The sequence below is a fragment of the Giraffa tippelskirchi genome, chromosome 5 (genome assembly GCF_054371585.1).
Source record: "Giraffa tippelskirchi isolate mGirTip1 chromosome 5, T2T-mGirTip1v1.2.pri, whole genome shotgun sequence".
NCBI classification, from domain to species: domain Eukaryota; kingdom Metazoa; phylum Chordata; class Mammalia; order Artiodactyla; family Giraffidae; genus Giraffa; species Giraffa tippelskirchi.
The window spans coordinates 190519902-190539287 of NC_137279.1; the positions used below are offsets into that span (position 1 = coordinate 190519902).

General features: G+C 51.3%; 1 protein-coding gene and 1 long non-coding RNA gene across 4 annotated transcripts in view; one reads left to right on the top strand and one right to left on the bottom strand.

Moving 5' to 3' along the window:
• COL6A3 (collagen type VI alpha 3 chain) overlaps window positions 1–19386 on the bottom strand; it is a 103715-nt gene that overhangs the window by 22864 nt on the left and 61465 nt on the right. For both annotated transcript variants that reach the window (XM_081491113.1, XM_081491114.1), the window contains 23 exons: window positions 18372–18517; window positions 16961–17053; window positions 16405–16458; window positions 15331–15402; window positions 14541–14567; window positions 14406–14450; window positions 14232–14285; window positions 13730–13792; window positions 13008–13073; window positions 12522–12575; window positions 10240–10275; window positions 9576–9638; window positions 8797–8859; window positions 7431–7493; window positions 6487–6549; window positions 4569–4619; window positions 4351–4386; window positions 3840–3902; window positions 2752–2814; window positions 1469–1501; window positions 1348–1384; window positions 1235–1246; window positions 646–1139 (listed from right to left, as the gene is read on the bottom strand). In XM_081491113.1, the coding sequence (XP_081347239.1) occupies window positions 646–1139; window positions 1235–1246; window positions 1348–1384; window positions 1469–1501; window positions 2752–2814; window positions 3840–3902; window positions 4351–4386; window positions 4569–4619; window positions 6487–6549; window positions 7431–7493; window positions 8797–8859; window positions 9576–9638; window positions 10240–10275; window positions 12522–12575; window positions 13008–13073; window positions 13730–13792; window positions 14232–14285; window positions 14406–14450; window positions 14541–14567; window positions 15331–15402; window positions 16405–16458; window positions 16961–17053; window positions 18372–18517 (1751 nt within the window). The remainder of the gene's footprint in view (window positions 1–645; window positions 1140–1234; window positions 1247–1347; window positions 1385–1468; window positions 1502–2751; window positions 2815–3839; window positions 3903–4350; window positions 4387–4568; window positions 4620–6486; window positions 6550–7430; window positions 7494–8796; window positions 8860–9575; window positions 9639–10239; window positions 10276–12521; window positions 12576–13007; window positions 13074–13729; window positions 13793–14231; window positions 14286–14405; window positions 14451–14540; window positions 14568–15330; window positions 15403–16404; window positions 16459–16960; window positions 17054–18371; window positions 18518–19386) is intronic.
• Window positions 1042–12150, top strand: LOC145506451 (uncharacterized). 2 transcript variants are annotated; one of them, XR_014053938.1, is made up of 2 exons: window positions 1042–4713; window positions 6129–6290. It is a non-coding gene; the product is annotated as an uncharacterized LOC145506451 (long non-coding RNA). The 2 variants fall into 2 exon arrangements; XR_014053940.1 differs by lacking the exon at window positions 6129–6290 and adding an exon at window positions 10427–12150 and having other exon boundaries at window positions 2522–4713.

A 19386-nucleotide genomic window follows, 5' to 3' on the forward strand; every position in this document is an offset into this window, starting at 1 on the left:
AGCCACAGAGTGGTAAGGGGGAGGGCCATGTTACTTTCAGTGACTTGAAGCCAGAAGGTGACTGAACTAAAACTAGAGCCAAGATCCTGGTCCTGCTGTTTCCCTTCTTGATCATCACCCACCCATCCTGGACAGCACAACCAGAATCAGCATTGAGCAAAGATTAATTGATTCATTAATCAATTATTTTATATATATATCATTATAATAATTATACAAGTTATTTAAGCAAATGACAAGGGAGTACTTGGCTGCTTCACAGGCGGAAGCTAAAGCTTTCTTGTACTTTGTTTAAATGATTTGTTTAATTGTTAGATGGCAGCCTGGCTGAAAAATGCCTGAACAGGGATGCAGTCTGGGGGCTGGCTCGCTGATGTCTGGAGAACCTCCCTAGGGGAGGGAGAGCTCCCAGGGTCAGCCTGGGAGCATCTCTTCCAAGATTCAAGGAGGGACATGGTGGGAATAAGTCACAGGCACTGGGATGTCCCACTAGCGCCAGAGCCATCAGGCTGTTCTAGAAATCCCAGCAGGGACACCAGCCTTATCTAGATGCTTTGAGAAGCTATGGGGTGCAAACCAGTCCCAGATTTGGGCACGGATATGCCCGAGTGCCTTCTCAGAGCCCAAGATGCCCGGAACACAGACCTGGAGGGCGTTAATCAGCTGCCGGTCCTCCTGGCTTGTGAGGAACAAGGGTGTGATCCCGGCATCTGAGAGCTTGAGCACAGCCTCCCGGAGCTGCGGGGACGCCCTCGTGGGCTTATTGCTGAAGAACACCGCCACCTTCCTCATCAGGAACCCACTCCGCACCCGCTTAAACGTGTTTCTGGCCACAAAGGACATGGCGGTTTCCAGGCTCTGCTGCTTGGAGGTCAGCGACACCTGCAGGTTCTTGATTTTGTCCAGGAGGACAGATTTCTTCTTGGAGTCAGCAAAGCGGATCTCCGTGGTGACCTCATTGTTGTAGGTGACCACGGCCACACGGGCCCCCCGTGGGCAGTTGCTCTCGGCGATGGTCAGGTCATCCAGAATCTTGAGGACGACTTCCCTCATCCGGCTGAACGTGTCCGGAGTGACCCCCTCGGAGGTGTCCAAGGCGAAGGCCAGCTCCGTCGGGAAGACAGGGCACTCCAGGGGCCCTGTGGGAAGTGGGGGCGGTTCACAGACACACTACTTACCAGACAAGGGGTCTCTGCTTCCCTCAGAAGGAAGTCCAGTCATCGAAACAACTTACCGTAACAGCAAGCTGGAAAAGAACAGAGGAGCGTGAAAGCCACGTCCACCAGGTACAGAGTCCACACGCAAGAATAAAAGCACGGTGCAGACGGCAGAAAATAGCGTACTTACGGCATTTATCTTTGATGCTCTGGACCAGCGCACATTGCTGAAAAAGGAAAGGAGAGAAGATATAAGAGGGCGGACAGGAGGCTCACAGGGCAAGGGCTCAGGCAGCAGGCATGCCACTTACGTCCATTGAGTCGCCTCTGCTGCCTTTGTAACCCTGCAAAACAAGAAAACAAGGACGGGCGGCTGAGACCTCGCACACGTGCGGGTGTGGAGCGTCCCGCAGAGGCAGAGTCCGGGGCCCACAGACGTACGACAGAGGAAGTGAGGTGGTCCCTGGCTGGCCTTGATCGTTCACAGGCTTTCCCTCTAAATTTGACTTAACTGCTCCAGGAGCAAAAGAGAGACAGACGTATCTCCAGTTGAGGTTAACAGCCCCACACCCTGGAAACCAGGATGCTCACCATAAATCAGTGTAAACCACACATTTGAGCTTGAGTCTAAACGCCACTTCTCCCAGGAGAAAAGATCTGCCTTTCCCCCCACTCCACCCCTGGGCTCCCTACGTCTGGTCGCAGGAGGGACACCCGGGAGTCAGCAGAGCTACTTTGAGGCTCCAGGTCCGAGCATCCTGGCTGGATTCCACCCCCAGGATACACCCACGGCTGCCCTCAACATCTCCTCCCAGCGTGTGGCTGCCGAGGGTCAGGCCGTCCTCTGGCGGGCTAGCCAGCATCTTTCCGTCCAGCTGCGCCTGCTCGCCTCCCCCTCACTGGACTGACCATCACCCGTTAAAGGCTCCCCTCAGTTAAACCCCTGACTCTGCCTTCTTCTCCTGGGTTCAACCAGCCCAGCCTTTTAACATGTCCTTCCAGGAATTACCTTCCTTCCTGCGTCATCTTCCCCACTCTTCTTTGAACCTCATCAATTTCAATGTTAGGAGACAGTACAGGGAGAAACTCAAGCAAGGAAACAAAGTCATTTGTAATGACGGATGTGTAAGGGCTGGAGAAAGGCACCCTCATGGTTCCAGGTGGCAGGTCACTAGTGGGGTTTCATATGAATCCCTTGGGGATTTTATAGCCCAAAGGGAGTCCCCACCAAACTGCGATCTATACTAAACGCCCTCCTCAAGATGCAAATCCAGGAGTATTCAGAGGCGCTTACTTTTCTTTGCCGTCTACACAAACCTCAAAACCTACACTAGGACATTTTAAAGGCAACTTGCAATACACCCTGGATTACAGAATTTCGCATGAAACTTGCTTTACCATTGTCTTGGTGCTCTAAAATTCAAAAAGTCTTTTCTTCATTGTGATATCAAAAGGGAACTGGTTAAAAAGCAAATAAACAACAAAAAGGCAGACAACTCGTTCATAAGGAAAAGAGATAGTGGGAAGTTTTCAAGGCCCATGTGTAAGGCTCCCAGCCCTCAGGCAGCTTGACTGGGGATGGGTAGGTACTTACAGATGGCCCTGGGTAACCGGGGTCTCCCTTCTGTCCAGGTATCCCTGGAGGTCCTGAGTTTCCCTGGAAGCAGAATAAACATGGCTCAGTTGTGACAGAAAATGGAGAATTCTCAGTTGCTACAGTTGGGATGGTAGATATGATCTTGTCCAACGTCCCCCATCACCAAGAGGACTCTCTCCTTTCAAGAGACCTTCAGTGTAGGGACAAGTGGCCCTAACAAAACAGAGTGCATCTCCCCAAACTCTGTTCTCTGGCAGGTCAAGGGGAGAAGATGCTGGCCTGAGAACCTTTAATAAGACCACTATGGATGTGTAAGAAATCAGTAACTGACAAATCATTAGCTCACTCTTCGAGTGTAGAGAACCAATCCAATGTTTTCAAACTCCATCATGAGCAGTAAATGATCTGGTTTGAATGTCCTCACTGAGCAAATTAACAGGATAATTGTGATGAATCTAACTGTATTTTAAGCTAAGAATACCTGTTAGAAGCCTTTACCTGTTTCTAGGTCACAAATTGCTAACTCAAGACTCAGTGCAATCTTAAGAGGATGAGTAAACATCTACTAGGGAGAAAAATACACAACAAAAAGTAGCTTAAGAAAGAGGAGTCTTATCACAATGTGGAGACGGGGACTACATGGTCTCAGCCTTGCTCAACCCTAGCCTGGAACCCTGGTAAGCACTTCGTGCATTAATGAAATCCTGTCTGCAACATCCAGCAGGCATGACCGACTGTGTCCACACAGACTTTCAATGTCACTCATTCTGAGACTTGAGTCCCCTGGTGCCATGCATGGAGTGGACTGTGGACTAGTGACTCTCAAGATGTATCAGAGGAGGGGGCCCTCCAGACCTCCCTGCAAGGGGAGCAGAACCAAAGGAAGACAGCACTGACACAACTGCAGGGGGTCAGGAGGACGTCAGTCTAGGGTTAGGATTCCTCTCCTCCCACCCCTACAATCTCCAGTCGGGTTACAAGTGAAGAAGGGTAACTTTGAAAGAAGCAATGGAGTCTTCAGTGTTCAGGCCTGCTGCCACAAAGGTTCTGGTTCTCCACCTTCAGCCAAGGGCAGGCAAACTTACCCTTCGGCCTCTGATGCCTTTGGGTCCTGGTGGTCCATCTGTCCCTGGCTCACCAGGATTGCCCTAGGAAGACAGCCAGGAAGCAGCACATTAAGCTCCAGAGTGGCAAGTCCAGCTGAAGGTCCCTGGGGACCTCCGAACCACACTTCCCAGGGCAGCCAAATGGGTTTGGCTGGACTTTGATGGACTTTTCCACGGAGTTACCAGTACAGATTTGGTCTAAGCTTATTGAACTCAGAATTCACATTAATGACAGCCTTATATAGATTATAGCACCTTAAGGTTTCTATCTGATTGCATTTCATTTAATCCTCACAAGCACCACCTCAAGTGCATATTGTCATCTTCATCTGACTGATGAGGGAGGGTCTTAAAGAAGTTGAGTCTTTCCCAGGGTCACTCTGTTCATGTCTGATCCATGACTAGACCCAAGATATGGCGACCTTCAGCCATGGTCCCATCAGACTCATTCAAAACAATGAAGATGTTTACCCACTAGGGGAATGCTTACCTTCGGACCTGGGTATCCAGGGAATCCTCTTTCTCCCTATGAAAGATAGATAAATGACTCAATATTTGGGTCCCAACTTAAAGTCATCTAACATAAATTATTCTCAAGCAGAAAAGTCAGCAAGAGAAAAAGTTCACCATATTACAATTAAATTTTGAGAGATACATCTTTAGAACTACAACATGTCAGAAGTTCAAGACTTCTCAGCAGACACATACTTTCTTGCCTCCGCGTCCTTCACTGCCAACTCCATCTCGCCCATCATCTCCCTGAAAGAGTAGAAAGACAGCTTTACTGCAGGAGCCCATGTCAGGCACTCCATGACCTTCTTTGTCTAAAGCCCTGAGCAGTGCATCAGATAAGGTACAGTTCAGGGAAAAGTTCCTATACCTACCCATCCTTCAATGCAAACTAGACCGTGTCTATAGGTGGGTGAGCTTCGTGGACTATAATGTAAAAAACTGCTACAAGCTATTGGCAACGATGCTGTTTGGATGTAGAATCAGAGTCATGGAGCCAGAGAATGTTAGATTTGATAGCATCTTGAAGGTTACCTCGACCTATGGATCTATGAGTCTTTGTTGTTGTTGGTTTAGTTGCTAAGTCGTGTCTGACTCTTTTTTCGACTCCACAGATTGTAGCCCACCAGGCTTCTCTGTCCATGGGATTTCCCAGGAAGGAATACCATTTCCTTCCCAGGGGATCTTCCCAACCCAGGAATCTCCTACATTGGCAAGCAAATTCTTTACCACTGAGCCACCAGGGAAGCCCCATGAGTCTTTGATTCTACTTCAGAGAAAGAACATGGGGCTCAATCTATACCTTCCTGAGTCTTCTTGGCTCAGCCCCTGCTCCCCTCTCCTGGGTGCCCCTCACCTTCCTTCCAGGTCACGCCTCTAGATTTCTTTTCTTCCCAAAACCCGTTTCCCTGTACTCAGAAATTTGTCCCTATCACTCTCTCCTGGGGGGGGTCTCTCCAAACTGGATACTTCATTATTTCAAAAGGATCAGAAGGATGTACATGAAATATACAGTAATATCTCTAAAACACACACAGAACATGCTCCTTAGTTAACTTAACAGTTTTAAACAGCTAAAGCGTTGTTGCCCCAAATTAACAGAAACAGAATCAGGAAGAGATTTCTTCCAATGGTTTGAGTAGATTTTAAAGTTTGACTTTTTTCCCCCTCTGCTTCTAAGACTAAGTAATAGCAATGGATTTTTAAACTGCCATTCACTATAGAGAAATTACAAACACAAGAAAAGTATTTTCAAGCTTCGGGATCACGGGTCAGATCAACCTAGCCCATGTATATAGTACTTAGGTGTCATAACTCATCTTAGGAAACTTCCCAACATACTGGAGATATTTTTTTTTCCTAGATAGAAATGTATGTTACAGCATTATTGTAAGTGAGAAGTTAGAGGATTTTTAAATATCTTTTAAATGAATTCTCAAAGTAAGAATTTCCATTCTGGAATATCTCATTCCTTCCCTGGTGGCTCAGACGGTAAAGAACCTGGCTGCCAATGCAGAAGACCTGGGTTCGATCCCCTGGAGAAGGAAACGGCAACCCACTACAGTCTTCTTGCCTGGATAATTCTACGGCTAGAGGAGCCTGGCAGGCTACAGTCCATGGGATCGCAAAGAGTCGGACAGGAGTGAGCAGCTAACACTTTCACTTTCATATCTCATTCAAAACAAACTGTTTCAATCTGAACTGAGATCTCACCAAAGCTCACTCCATTTTAAACCAAAGACATTTATTTCATTACAGAAAAGCTCCATCTAGCCGGACTTAAAAAGCATTTGCAAGACCTGAAATGACGGTGGTTCGAGGGTCAATACACCACCACATTCACTCCTCAGGAAAAAAAATCTAGAAAAACTGCCTTTATTCACTACCCCTCCAATGAAATAAGAAGTATTTTGAAACTCATAAGCACCAAGTTTCACTATTTTCAATCACATCCCCAGTAACATAAGCAGAAGCTATCAAGCTGTCTCTGTGTGGAATCAAACCAAGCGACAATGACAAAGCCCAGCCCAGCCCAGCCCAAGACCCAGCTCCCTGCTCCCCGAGCATCTCAGCAGAGTCAGCAGCAGCCAGGGCCCTGTGCACACGGCGATCTTACCGTCTCCCCACGAGGACCCCGGTTCCCAATGCTCCCCTTAGGTCCTGGATCTCCGGGCTCACCCTAGACATGAGAAACAAGGCTGAGATGCCAGGTCTGGGACGACTCAAACTGTGGTTTCAGGACCCGCGCTTGCTCTGGGTGGTGTCACTGGTAGGCTACCGCAAGCTGCTAACTTCACCTTTTAGATTTTGATGTTAGTGAGTTTTTACATTGCAGGGCTCATGCGTGAACTCCTGGAAGAGAATCCAGGCAGGCTTATATGCTTGTTCTTTCCATCATCACAGCAAGGGGACAGGCTGCCAGGGAGGAGAGAGAGGAAGGCACAGGAAACAGGGCAACGTGGACTCAGCAGTGAAACCCCGAGGCCCCACCCAGGGCAGAGAGGTGAGGCTGAGTCGCCAGAACTCACTGCTCTCCCTGAGAAATGCTGCATCTCGGACGAAGGACAGCAGTTTTTCCCGGGGCTTGCGGACCATCAGCCTGCATCCAGCAAGCTGCTGTTACCCAAAGCCGCTGGGCTCTGGGGCCCCTGGACCAGCTGCATGTGGCCAGCGAGGCTGCTGGCCCATCTGGAGAACACTTGGTGCATCAGGAGGCAGTCCTGGGGGCTGCCGATGTGCCCTGGGCTGCCTGAACCGTCCTCATGAGCCCGGGCTCGGAAAGATGCGGCAGGCCAGGAGTGGCTGGTGTCCTAGCTACGTGAATACACACCAACCCACTGCTCACAGCCCGTTCACACCCTCGAGGCGGGGATGGTGATCCCCCCGCCCAGCTGCTGTCGCAGGGGAGGCCGGGTGTAAGAGACCAGAGGGGAGGAGAAGGTTGTGCACACCAAGCAGCTGGACAGACTGACAGACGAGGGAGCCGTGACGTGGTGTCTGGTGGGAGCGGGGGGGGCAGCCTGGCCTCCAGAAACACGCGTTGCCCTTGTCCAGACAAACCTTTCTTCCCAGGGGCCCGGTTCTGCCGCGTTCTCCAGGAACACCTGCAGTTCCCCCGCTTCCCTAGAGCAGGAGGAGGGGAGAGAAGCAGTGAGACTCCCAACCCTCCAAAGCCAAAGGGTCCAAATCCTGCCTCCTGCAGCCCGCACCCTGCCCCTGCATGGAGGTCAGAACCTGCAGCCCGCTGCCACTTCCAGCCCTGGAGGCCCCCATGCAAACGTGCATGGAGAGGGCTTGTGCCAATATAAAATATGAGCATGACCTCTTTTCTCACGCGTGCACACATCCCAGGAATTAATGTTCACCTCCTGAGTTACCGACGAGGGACAAACACCCGGATGTATATGCCATTTGCTCCTCTCACTTTCCACACTTCCCCACAAGCAGCTGATTTTACAGGTGTGGAAATCTATACACACTCAAACATCGAGTGAGAGACTAGATCAGCAAAGGGACACAGCTCTTAAGATGCAGGGCAGCCCACAGAGCCCAGAAATGACCCCGCCGGGCCCAGCAAATCCAGACGGTGACGGCTGTTTGTATTGCTGGCTATTGGCAGAGTTTCACCTCACCTCTGCAACATCAAAAAAGTCGTGACTAATCAGAGCTTAAATACACATTAGGAAAAAAAACACATACACTTTAAAAATAGGTATCTATCAGATTTCAAGTTGAGGAAAGACTTCCCAAGCAAACAGTGGTTCTCACGAAGTGCCTGCTGCCCCTGTAAAGCACTTCTGTGCATTTATCTAGCCTCGGGTCAGTTCTTTGCCAGTTTATTAGTCATAACTGTTTTCTGTAACAACAGTAGGATGGCTCCCTCAGCATCACAGCAGACCCCAGGGACACCAAAGTGAGGAGTGTGAGGGTACCTGGGCCCTTCTCGGCCACACCAGCTCACTTCCGCTCATCATCGCTAACAGCTGAGACAGATGCTGATGTTTGCAGGGGTGGCGAGTTTAAGGACCATCTTCCACGTCAAACTTAAGGGTAGGGGAATTTCCTTACACAGAATATCGAACCACAGAAACAATTTCCAGGGGCCAGATATGAAGCAGTACAATGTCATCTGAGCACCTTAGCAGATTCATCTGACTTCCTGAGATCCACCCTAAGACTTCTGCAGTGAGACCCGTCCTTCCTTTGCTCACCACCCACCCGTCCTATGTCCACTGAGACTTAGCCCATGGAGCACCAAGAAAAACGGTCTCTAACTTCCTCAGGGCAGACGAGCCAGTTACTGTGAGAACTGAGGTCTGTGTTGCGAAAGTGTCAGGCTGAGGGGTCTGTCTACTGTCCCACCATCCCAGAAACACAGACTATCCATGCTAGCCGTTCAGCGAAAGAGGGATCGAGACGGACTTACCCGAGGTCCAGGAATGCCCTGTTCACCAATCAGGCCTGGAGGACCGGTGGGACCAGGCGGACCCTGAAAAAGTAAGACGCCCACGTAAGTGCTGCGTGGAGGTGACCCACCACGGCCACCACAGGATCCACACAATGGGCTGTTACTCTGCACGGGAAGCAACGGCACCCTGGCGAGGCTACAGTGTGGATCAACCTCAAACACGTGACGTTAAGTGAAGGACGCCAGATACAAAAGGCCACCTGGTAAATGCTTCCATTCATATAAAAGGTTCAGAAGATGCCAATCCACCAAGACAGAAAGGAAATTAGTGGTTGCCAGGAGCTGGGGGGAGCGGCATGACTGCTTAACAGGCAGTGTCTCAGTGTCTCCCTGAGGGACAATAGCCATGTTTTGAAACCAGATAGAGATGCTGCTTGGGCAACGCTGGGAACGCTCTCAGTGCCCCTTCAAAAGATTAAATTTTGTGTTCAATTTTGTATAACTGACTGTCACCTCAATTTAGAAAAAAATACACGGTAAGACGTGGCTCAGTGGTAAAGAATCTGCCTGCCAATGCAGGAGGTGCAAGTTTGATCTCTAGGTAGGGAAGATTCCCCTGGAGGAGGCAGTGGAAACACACTCCAGTATCCTCGCCTGGAGAATCCCATGGACAGAGGAGCCTGGGGGGCCACAGTCCATGGGGTCGCAAAGAGTTGGACACAACTTAGCTACTAAACAACAACAACAAGACATCTGGGAACGTATCACAAGACAGGCAGGCACGCCGGGGTACTGACCTGTGCGCCTCTGGTCCCCTGCTCTCCCACAGAGCCCTGCTGGCCGGGGCCGCCCTGGTTGCCCTTTGAGAGGAGAGAAGAGGCAGGGAGAGGTCAGCCATCTGTGCTCCGGTCACATCTGGAGGAGGGCGCGGGGAACTGTCCCAGCTGTTCCGGGGGTCAGAAGTGACACCACAGCTCCAGGGAGGGACATTGGACACGTGGAGCCAGTTGCCACTTGGCACCCTTAGAATCGATTGCCCCCTCCTCTCACCTTTTCCTCAAGATGACTTCATGACATGAAGCTATTTCAGCCCACACCTGTCTCGCAGAGACAGCTGAGGGGCAGAGCCGCCGAGACCAGTAAGCGGGCGTGTCCCTGGCAGGAGATGCCCAGGACACGGCCTCCTGCCTCTTCCCCGTCCCTTCTCCCCCACCCCCCGACCCCACGGCCACTTTCATCTTGATAATCATTCTCACTGTGTCATCAAGATTTTCCCAAGCCTTTGCAGAAAAGGCTAAATTCAAGGAGATGGTAGGAAAGCTGCTGTTGGAGCCACAAGCCTTGATGGTGAAAGAGAGAGTCCTTCTTAATTTCTGGGTGGGACGGGGGGGCCAGCCCCGGGGAGCCCCCTGTGAGTTATGTGGTGATGACATCAAGGAGACAGTGACTGAGAGGCTTTACCTTAGCACCTGCTGGTCCCCTTCGGCCAAAGCCACCCTGGGGAGAAAGCACACAAACTGTGAAGGGGAGGCAGGGAGGCTGTGGGAGGCTGGGCACCTTCACCACTCCCGCTGGGAGCCAGACGCTATGTCTACCGGCCCGTGGGAAACTCTAACGAGGCGACCCCTGTCTCCCCGGCCTCCCCTAGGGAGATCTGTGCTCCCACGCTGCCCCCATCAATCATTCAAATGGAAGATCTGAGAATGACTTCAGACCTGCCGAGCAAAACAAGGCGTCCTTGGGCTACAGGGCCCCAGCCAGTTTCAAGAAAACAGGAATGCCGACCTGGCTATTTTTCTTGCATTTTCCTAACTGGAGGGAGAGGTAAGATGGCAATTATAACTGAAGGAAGCCCCAGACTCTCCACACTGTCCCGGCCAACTATAACACACACTCGGTTAAGTAAAGTGTCTGGAGTGCTTGTGCGTCGACCTAAAAGCCCGGCTGTCTCGGTTTGGGCTCAAGACTTGGCAGCATCTTCCCCGATGCTCCAGAAGCGAACCTTAGTTCAAATAAACGTGGGTGCACTTGTGAGTACTCCTGTAAGTCCCACCTCATGATTCCTTCCTCTTTGGTGGAAAAGGTTTGGGGTGGGCACCCATCCTGGATACCTCTTTGCGAGGTTAGGAGGTGGCATTCCGGAGCCTGTCATCAGCCAGCCTGTGACAGGCATGACCCATCTGCTTCATCAATCCAAGAACCACATCCACCGCCCCCTGGACCAGCCCAGGGATCTTCCGGGGCCACCGCTCTGCCGTGACTCACTGCAATGGCAGCTTCTCTAATGAAGTCCCGGGCCTCCTTCTAGGGATGAAGCATGGACAGGTGGAGAGGGGCAGCCAGGCCATGCCTCCACAGGGCAGAAATCTGCTCACTCCTCACAGAGTCATCCCGCAGGGTGACCAGAGGTCACCTGTGCTCGGGCCACACAGGACGGGAGGCGGCCCAGGGAAGGATACCTCTCATCTCGGCGTGAGCCTGACTCGGCGAGCTCCTAGCAGAAGTCCCAACGTGACCACACTGAACTCAAACCCCGAGTTCCTACCCACGCTTAGAAATGCAACTGAATTCTACGCTCATCATGCAAACAAGTTTTGGCTCTGTTCACAAAGCTGTACAGCATGACCGTGGAGTGTTTCCTCATTGCTTTCCATTGTACAGTTCAGCAATATTACTCCAAAATTATACTCAGGACTTTGAAGAGAGCAGTTTTCAAAATTTAAGTTTTCTTCTGAATGTTAAAAGTAAGGTGACGCCCATAGCGTATCATCTGCTTACAGGTAAGAGTCGAATCTTGTCATTTCTTTTAAAAGCCACCGTCAGCACACATCCTTGGAAGATCCAGCTGCAGATCCCACAGTATGACTGTCCCTGGGACACAGCTGGGGGGTCCCGGTCTCAACCCTCCCCGCAGCGAGATGCTGAGCAAACACCTGTCTTGGGCACCCACCAGCACCCTGAACTGACGAATGATTCACAAGCTTCTGGACCATCTTCTCCCAGCTAGGGGTCCGAGCTCCATGTACCCCCTGGGCCCTGGAAGCATTCAAATGGCTTCCCAATGATCATCCATCCCCCTTTGACCTCAGCAATTCTTCAACAAGACAAAGACGAGGCAGCGAGCAGTCTGAACAGGCATTTCTGAAATGTCTTGGAAAAGCAACTGTGAGAAGCATTTCACTGGAAAACTGGCTCTGGTTTCACTGCTTGACTTACAGCAGCGGAAGAACAACAAACAATTATCAAACAAAATAAACATACACCCCGTCTGCCTCCCTGCCCCTAATCCCCTCACTCTTTCTGTATTTCTGTTTGGATTTTTTAATTATTCAGTGGGATAAAGCCTGGCTGAATATTCGAAAGCAGCAAAAATATTACTTTTTAAAGTATCTGTTTGGTTTGTTTTGGAGAAGGGCATGGCAACCCACTCCAGTGGGAGATTCTTTCTTGTCTGGAGAATCCCATGGACAGAGGGGCCTGGCAGGCTACAGTCCATGGGGTCACAAAAAGACAGACACTACTGACTGGCTTAACACTTTGGTCTGTTTTGGAAGGGGAGGGAAGCAGACTGGGAGTGGGTCGAGAGTAGATGGTAATGACAAAGGGTATGTAGAAGCAGCAACAGGTGGTTTCCAAAATCCCTTAATTCCCGAAATAAAACGTTGCTCAGTAGCTCTGAGTAGGAAGTCTGGCAGAGTTAGGTAAATACTGCAAAGCCCCGCCAAGCCCCAAGAGACACTCACGCTTTTCCCGGGTTCTCCAGGCCCTCCAGGCACCCCATCTCTCCCAGGGAGACCCTGGCATGGGAAAGAAAACTGATGTAAGACTCTCCGCAAAGAAGAATGTGCACCTCAAATTCTCCCCAAGACGCCGGGGGACAGGGGTGCATACAGAGTGGGCAGGTCGCCCACACCAGGGGTGCCTCAGACACGGGTGCCCTCTGCCCCCCACGAGGCTTTGGCTTGACGCGCACTTTCTGGAAACATCTAGGGGGCACAAACTCTGCCCAGAAGAAGCACCTCTTGGGAGGGGCTGTTTGGGTTCCCCTGGGAGACCCCTTCTCAAGCACGCACGCTGGCTTCTGGGGCTCTCTGCTCCCGACCTCGACCTTGTGCACCCACAGCCCTAAGGCCCCCGTCCATGACCCCCAGGGCTGGCGATGACCCAGCGTGAGGCGAGTCTCCCGGGCCCGCAGCACAGGGAGGGTCTAGGTGCACAAAGCACTGTACCATGGGGCCGATGTCTCCGGTCTCTCCTTTGGCTCCTCTCTGCTGGCTGTCCTGTCCTGAATTGCCCTGAAAGGAGCACAGGCGGGGAATAAGTCACGCATGCACTCTATATGCACATATGCACATACAGAAAGCCACTGCTGCGGGGGCCAGGGACCAGGAAAACAGCAGTGACAGTCTGCAACCCAGTCACTGCAGCCGCATCCCGTTCGCGTCATGCCCATCCCACCCGAAAGAGCTTGCCGTGGGGTCAGCAATCGCTCTGAGCCCCAAACTCGGGGCGGGGGGTGATGGATCTTCCTCCTTGTTCCTTCTCCTGGGGAGGGCAGTGGCCAGGCTCACGCTTGCCTCATCCTGTCTGGACCCCAAGAGGCTGGCCCAGCGGTGGTCACTTGCTGACAGGTTTTATAGCCCCATAAAACAGGAAAAGCTGTAAACTCTTCTCTTTCTCTAACCCAAACTCAAAGCGTCCCGAGACCACACTTTAGAGAAGCTTCTTGGGTCTTAATAGGAGAGGCTTTGCAAAGAATTATCTTGCAGTTAGAGAGCAGAGACACCTCCAGCCACCACAAAATTCTAAGAAAAGGACAAACCACATATTTCGCCAGCATGCTTTAAAGCAGTTTCAACAGTGAAATCCTTCCTTTCAATTCACTTCTCCCCACACCCCCTTTCCCTAGACTGAAGTCTCGTATCAGTGATGAAGAGTTAATTCCCCTTACCGGGTCGCCTCTGATCCCGACATCACCCCTCTCTCCTTTGTCTCCTTTGGGTCCTTTGTCACCCTAAACAAAAACCACAAGCAGAGCCTGAGAATTAGTCTCACATTTTCATCTCACCCTCAAAATTGCACTCTTCCCATCACAAATCTTAAACTGAACAGTGTTACCGTTTACCCATTTGCCACGGAGGTAAAATTACCTCCAAGCATTTCGGGTAACCCACAAGAACTTACGGGGACCCACGCTGTACCAGGCTCTGCGGATTTATTTTAACAAAACACACTCAGGTCTTGCCCCATGGGACATACTCTCCAAACAAGAAAAGACAACGTAAATACATCATGACTGACAGGGGACCTAGGAGATGCCAAGAACGTACCCCAAGAGGAGGTCAGGGAAGGCTGCCCAGAGGAAGCCGTCTTATACACAAGTAAAAGAAATCATCGCTGAGTGAAATGTTTGTCGCTTTTCCAGGATAGCCACACTACAGACATATGCTTACCCTTCTTCCTGGACTCCCTTTCTCTCCAGAAGTACCGGGCAGTCCTTTGTCGCCCTGCCAAAGACAACAGTAAAATGTCACTCCTGGCGCAATGTCTACCGTAGACTGATGGATTAGTCACCGGCATCTTCAAGCCCAAGCGCAGTTTGAACTTAAGAGTGGAAACTCACTTACATCTTCACCATCAAGACCGTCCAGTCCAATTTCTCCTAATTCACCCTGTCAGGGGACAAGATGCATGAGTGAGTGCAAAATCTGGCAGAATACTGGGAAAGTTTTAAATATACAAAGAAAACTGAGCTGAAGTACCTTCTCTCCCGGGAATCCACGAGAGCCCTGGAAGGGAAGGGAAGAAGGAATGTGAGCTCCTTCCTGGAGGCTGGAGAGGGTAGAGGCCAGAGTAGGCTAAGGGCTGCCCCCTCCCCGTCCCCAACTTGAAGGGAGGGGTCTAAAAGTTCAGTGTTTGAGATTCATCTGTTTGGATAGCTTTCTCTCCATCACAAGGGGACCATAACGCTAACCTGCCTGGACCTGAGCATGTGGCTGTTGTTGGCCCCCCTGGGAGCGGGGGACTGCAGGCAAGGGGCAGAGGCTCCGAGGAGGCCCCTTCGTAGCACTGCAGTGTGGGGGCTGGTCCCTTGACATTGGCTCCCAAACTCTAGCAAATGGAGAAGATTCATCTGCCCTTCATTCAAGTATTTCACATGCAGAAACTTCCAGTACAGGAGTCCTCTCCCAATTTCCACCCCCCATTTCTCTCACTCCCCCCCAGGTCCGGGGCTCTAAAGACTCTGGGCACTGGTCCTCTCTCTGCCCAGCCCAGGTTCTCTCTGTGCTGGTCAGTACATGCTGGCTGCTTCACATTGCCATAGGTAACTTGTTTCTCCAACCTCTAGGTCCCTTCCCAACGCGGCCTGTGCTCCTGAGCCTGCCAGGCCCGGGGCCACCTCTGTGCGAGGCCACTGGCTGCCCAGCGCTGAGCGGAGAACCCAGGTGGGCATCCTCCCCCCCAGCAGGCACTGGGAGGGGCTCTCTCCTTCTGCACACGTGCGGGGATGCAGGGGTCCCCTCCCCACACTGAGGGTCACCCACACTCTACCTTGACTCCTCTCTGCCCGGGGCAGCCCTGGAAACCTTGAGTGCCGTTCACGCCAGGAGGACCACGCTCACCCTGTGGGGAGACACAGAGGGGATCTGCAGGTTGGAACTTCTTGTCGTGTGTGCCCCCTAAGTGGGCATCCCTGAGGAGGGCCTGCACTAGTGGGGCTGATGGGTGATGTGCCAGGCGGGCCTCCAGCCTCCCTGCACTGGGCCTGGAGCCTGCAGGTCCCTGCCCCGGAGGGAGATGGACTGGGGCAGTCAGCAGCAGAGAGGGCACCTCCTGGTGGGTAGAGGACGAGCAGGCCTTGGGGCACTGGGTCTGGTGAGGACTGGGCCCCGTGCAGGACTCTCAGGCTGGCTGCTCCCCAGTGAGGTCTGTGGTTTCAGCTCTCCAGTGAGGTCCAGGCCCAGCGCTGACACCCAGCTCTGCTGATGGGGCCTCCGTGGCTTCCAATCCTTCCAGACCTTTGTCCTTCCTGGGAGGACCTTCCAGTCCTCCCACTGGGGCTCTCTACCCCCACCAGGAGCTCTCTATGTCCATCCCAAGGCTGGGCCTTGTCGAGTCTCAAAACCTCTCAAGTCACTTCTGGGTCGGGTTCTGCTTCCCAAAGACTCTGCTGCAGATGCCACCCACCCCCACTGGACCCCTTGGCTCCTGATAACCCAACTGCCCTTGGGGAGACTCCTTTCAAAGGGTGTCACCCCTACAATCCTGCCGAAGTTTCCCCTGCACCCCACTCCAGCCCCCCTCCTCTCGCCTGGGTATCTGAATTTGGTAGATGCTGGGTTCAGCATCCCTGGGGGCCCTCTGTCTCCAAAGCCACTCTGTCTCGTTTCTGAGATGGAACAAGTGAAGAAATACAAGTGAAGACCTGCACTTCATACCCGCATGCATCAGACCAGTTCCCGTAGTGCAGAGATCTGAGTCAAGTCGTTAAGACAGTTAGAAATTAATGCTTCCCCAGTGGAAAACATTGGAAATGAAACAGATTAGGAAGCCCACAATTCAGTCCCAACATGTAAGGAGCAAGGAGGAAATAAAGACTTAAGGAATAAAGCAACGTTGACTTACAGGTCCACCTTCATCACCAGGATAACCTCGGTAGCCATCTTCTCCAGGAATGCCCTAGAACAAAGTCATCAGTTCCTTAGTTAAGAGCTGTGGTTTTCTTTGTTTCCTACTTAAGCATCTCCCTGATCCTCCTTCACACAGTAGAGCCGCGTGTTAGGTGTCCCTTGAACCTGACAGCTTTCCACACATTATTTCAGTGCAATTATTCTATCAGGATCTTTAAGGCTCTTGATCTACCAAGAAATATTGTGTGTTTCCTGTAACTCAGAAGCAAATGCAAAGAATCGTTGCTGACCGTCGTGGTGAGGCTGCCGGTCAATGATGTTACTGGTCCCAACATGGTTTTGTAAAGTAAACAGTGCAGAACTGACCCGACGGACAGCGAGGTGGGAGCAGACACGGGGAGGGTCTGCCCCTCAGACCCCCTGTCCTACAGCACAGCTATTCCTGCGCCTTCCTCTGCATCTCCCCACCGTGACAGCGGAGAAATCTCTGAGCCAGAGCAGTGCCAGCTCTGAATCTAGTCTCAGGTGAAAAAGGGGGTAAAACCACCCACCTTTGGCCCGATGCTGCCTATGGGCCCTCGGTCTCCTCTTTGTCCAGAGCATTTGCAAGGAATCCCACAGCAGGCTTTCTCGGCGATATTGTCCTACCAAGACAAAAAGCAAAGTTCAACCCTCAGTAAATGCCTAGGAAAAAAGCATAAGTGTGCCGTCTGAGGAATGTGGCATTCACAGCAAGAGATGACATCACTCTCCGTGGCATTTCCTCGAAGACTTAGCCGTCAGCAGGCTACAGGATGTCACAGAGTCTGAAGAGCCTCCAAAGATAATACATCCTATTCATAAAGTCACCTAAGGCTGGGCCGTACTTCTAAAGTTTCCAGAATAGATATTCAAGCTTCAGTTGCTAATCATAACATAGATATTTTTAAGCTGCAAAAAGCAAAGCCTAAGAAACACTTGCAGATGGCCAGGATGGAAGGAGGTTTTAGAGAAGACCATATGTCTTTCCTTGAGCCCTGGGCAGAGTCACAGAACAGGGTACTTGCCTAGAGAAAAGGCATGGGAGTGGCCATGGGGTGGGGTCCCTGCCTGAGCTACGAGCACCCCACCTCTGGTCACCAAGGCCTCCAACATCATCAGAAACCCTGGACATGACCTCCTAGCCCAGCCCCTGGCCTCGTGTGGGAAAGCGCACACCCAAGATACATTTCCACCTGCTGAACTCATGAGGGTCAGTGCATTTGCTTGCAGTGAATTTCCTAGAATTTTCACGCTCTCCCATGTCCCAGATTTGTCTATTAACCTCCATCCACTAAAAAAAAAAATCCTAACCCCGGTCCTAGGAAGAAGGCAGGATGGAAGGAATGGGCAGAATCAGTGAATCCTGCAGTTCACTGCTGCCTCTGCCAAGGAGTCTCTGAGCTAAACACTCAGGCCCACATCCCAAAGCCCCCAGCCTCACCCCGAACCCAGGAGTTAAACCCACCAGCTGAGAGGCTGAACTCAGGGGGATTAGGAAGCCTCATGGTCTGTCCTCGTTGGCAACAAAAGAAACTAGAAGAGAAGGCAATAGAAGCCCCTTTCCACCCAGAGACGGTCTTTCTTTTCCTGCCTACTCTTGTTTTCCCTGTTTTCTGCTTGGAGAGGGCCAATCTCAATGTCCTGTCTTCTCAGCCATCGTATAAAGGGAGAAACGTCTCGTTAAAGGAGCAGAGAACACTGTAAGGTGACAGCTGCCAAGACACCCGTTTCCCAGGTGGCCGTCTTTCCAGTCTTCAGAGAGCTCCCTTCCCAGGACGCGTGTGACGGCAACAAAGCAGGTCCCTAGTGAATCAGATGAGTTCAAGTGCCCACCCAGGAGTCTCTCCTCCACTCACCTGGTGATAACGGGCTGCATTATCCTGAGATGCCCCGACTTGCGGTATCTAGACCAACATGTATACAGATACACAAAACACTCACAAGCTGCTCGGCTAGTTCGTAGTCTAGGTCCAGCAAGTTCAGCCTCAGGGGCCGGTTGTACATGAACCCTCGCCCGAACTCCAGGTGCATCAGCTGCTCCAAGTTGGCAATGCGTTCGAGGCCCACCAAGATCAGCGCTTGGACACCTGCGGGGACAGGCCCACTTAAGACTGTGCACCTGGGTGTTCAAGAAACACAGCGCTTTCCTCCCGCCTCTATTTTTTAAAGAAAACTTCAGTATAAAAATTTGGCTTTGTAGTGAGGTGGATGAACTTAGAGCCTGTTACACAGAGTGAAGTAAGTCACAAAGAGTAAAACAGATATCATATGTTAACACACATATGTGGCATCTAGAAAAAAGGCCCTGATGAACCTATTTGCAGAGAAGGAATGGAGACATACAGACACAGAGAATGGACTTACAAACACAGCAAGGGAAGGAGAGGGTGTGACGAATTGAGAAAGTAGCTCTGGTATACATACACGATCATGTGTAAAATAGATATTAATAACTAGTGGGAAGCTGCTGTGTAACACAGGGAGCCCCACCTGGCGCTCTGTGATGACCTAAAGGGGTGGATGGGGAGGGAAAGGGAGGTTCAAGAGGGAGGGAATATATATATAACTATGACTGATCTTAGTGAAAAAGTTGGCTTAAAGCTCAACGTTCGGAAAACTAAGATCATGGCATCTGGTCCCATCACTTCATGGGAAATAGATGGGGAAACAGTGGAAACAGTGTCAGACTTTATTTTTTTGGGCTCCAAAATCACTGCTGATGGTGATTGCAGCCATGAAATGAAAAGACGCTTACTCCTTGGAAGGAAGGTTATGGCCAACCTAGATAGCATATTTAAAAGCAGAGACATTACTTTGCCAACAAAAGTCTGTCTAGTCAAGGCTATGGTTTTTCCAGTGGTCATGTATGGATGTGAGAGTTGGACGGTGAAGAAAGCTGAGTGCCAAAGAATTGATGCTTTTGAACTGTGGTGTTGGAGAAGACTCTTGAGAGTCC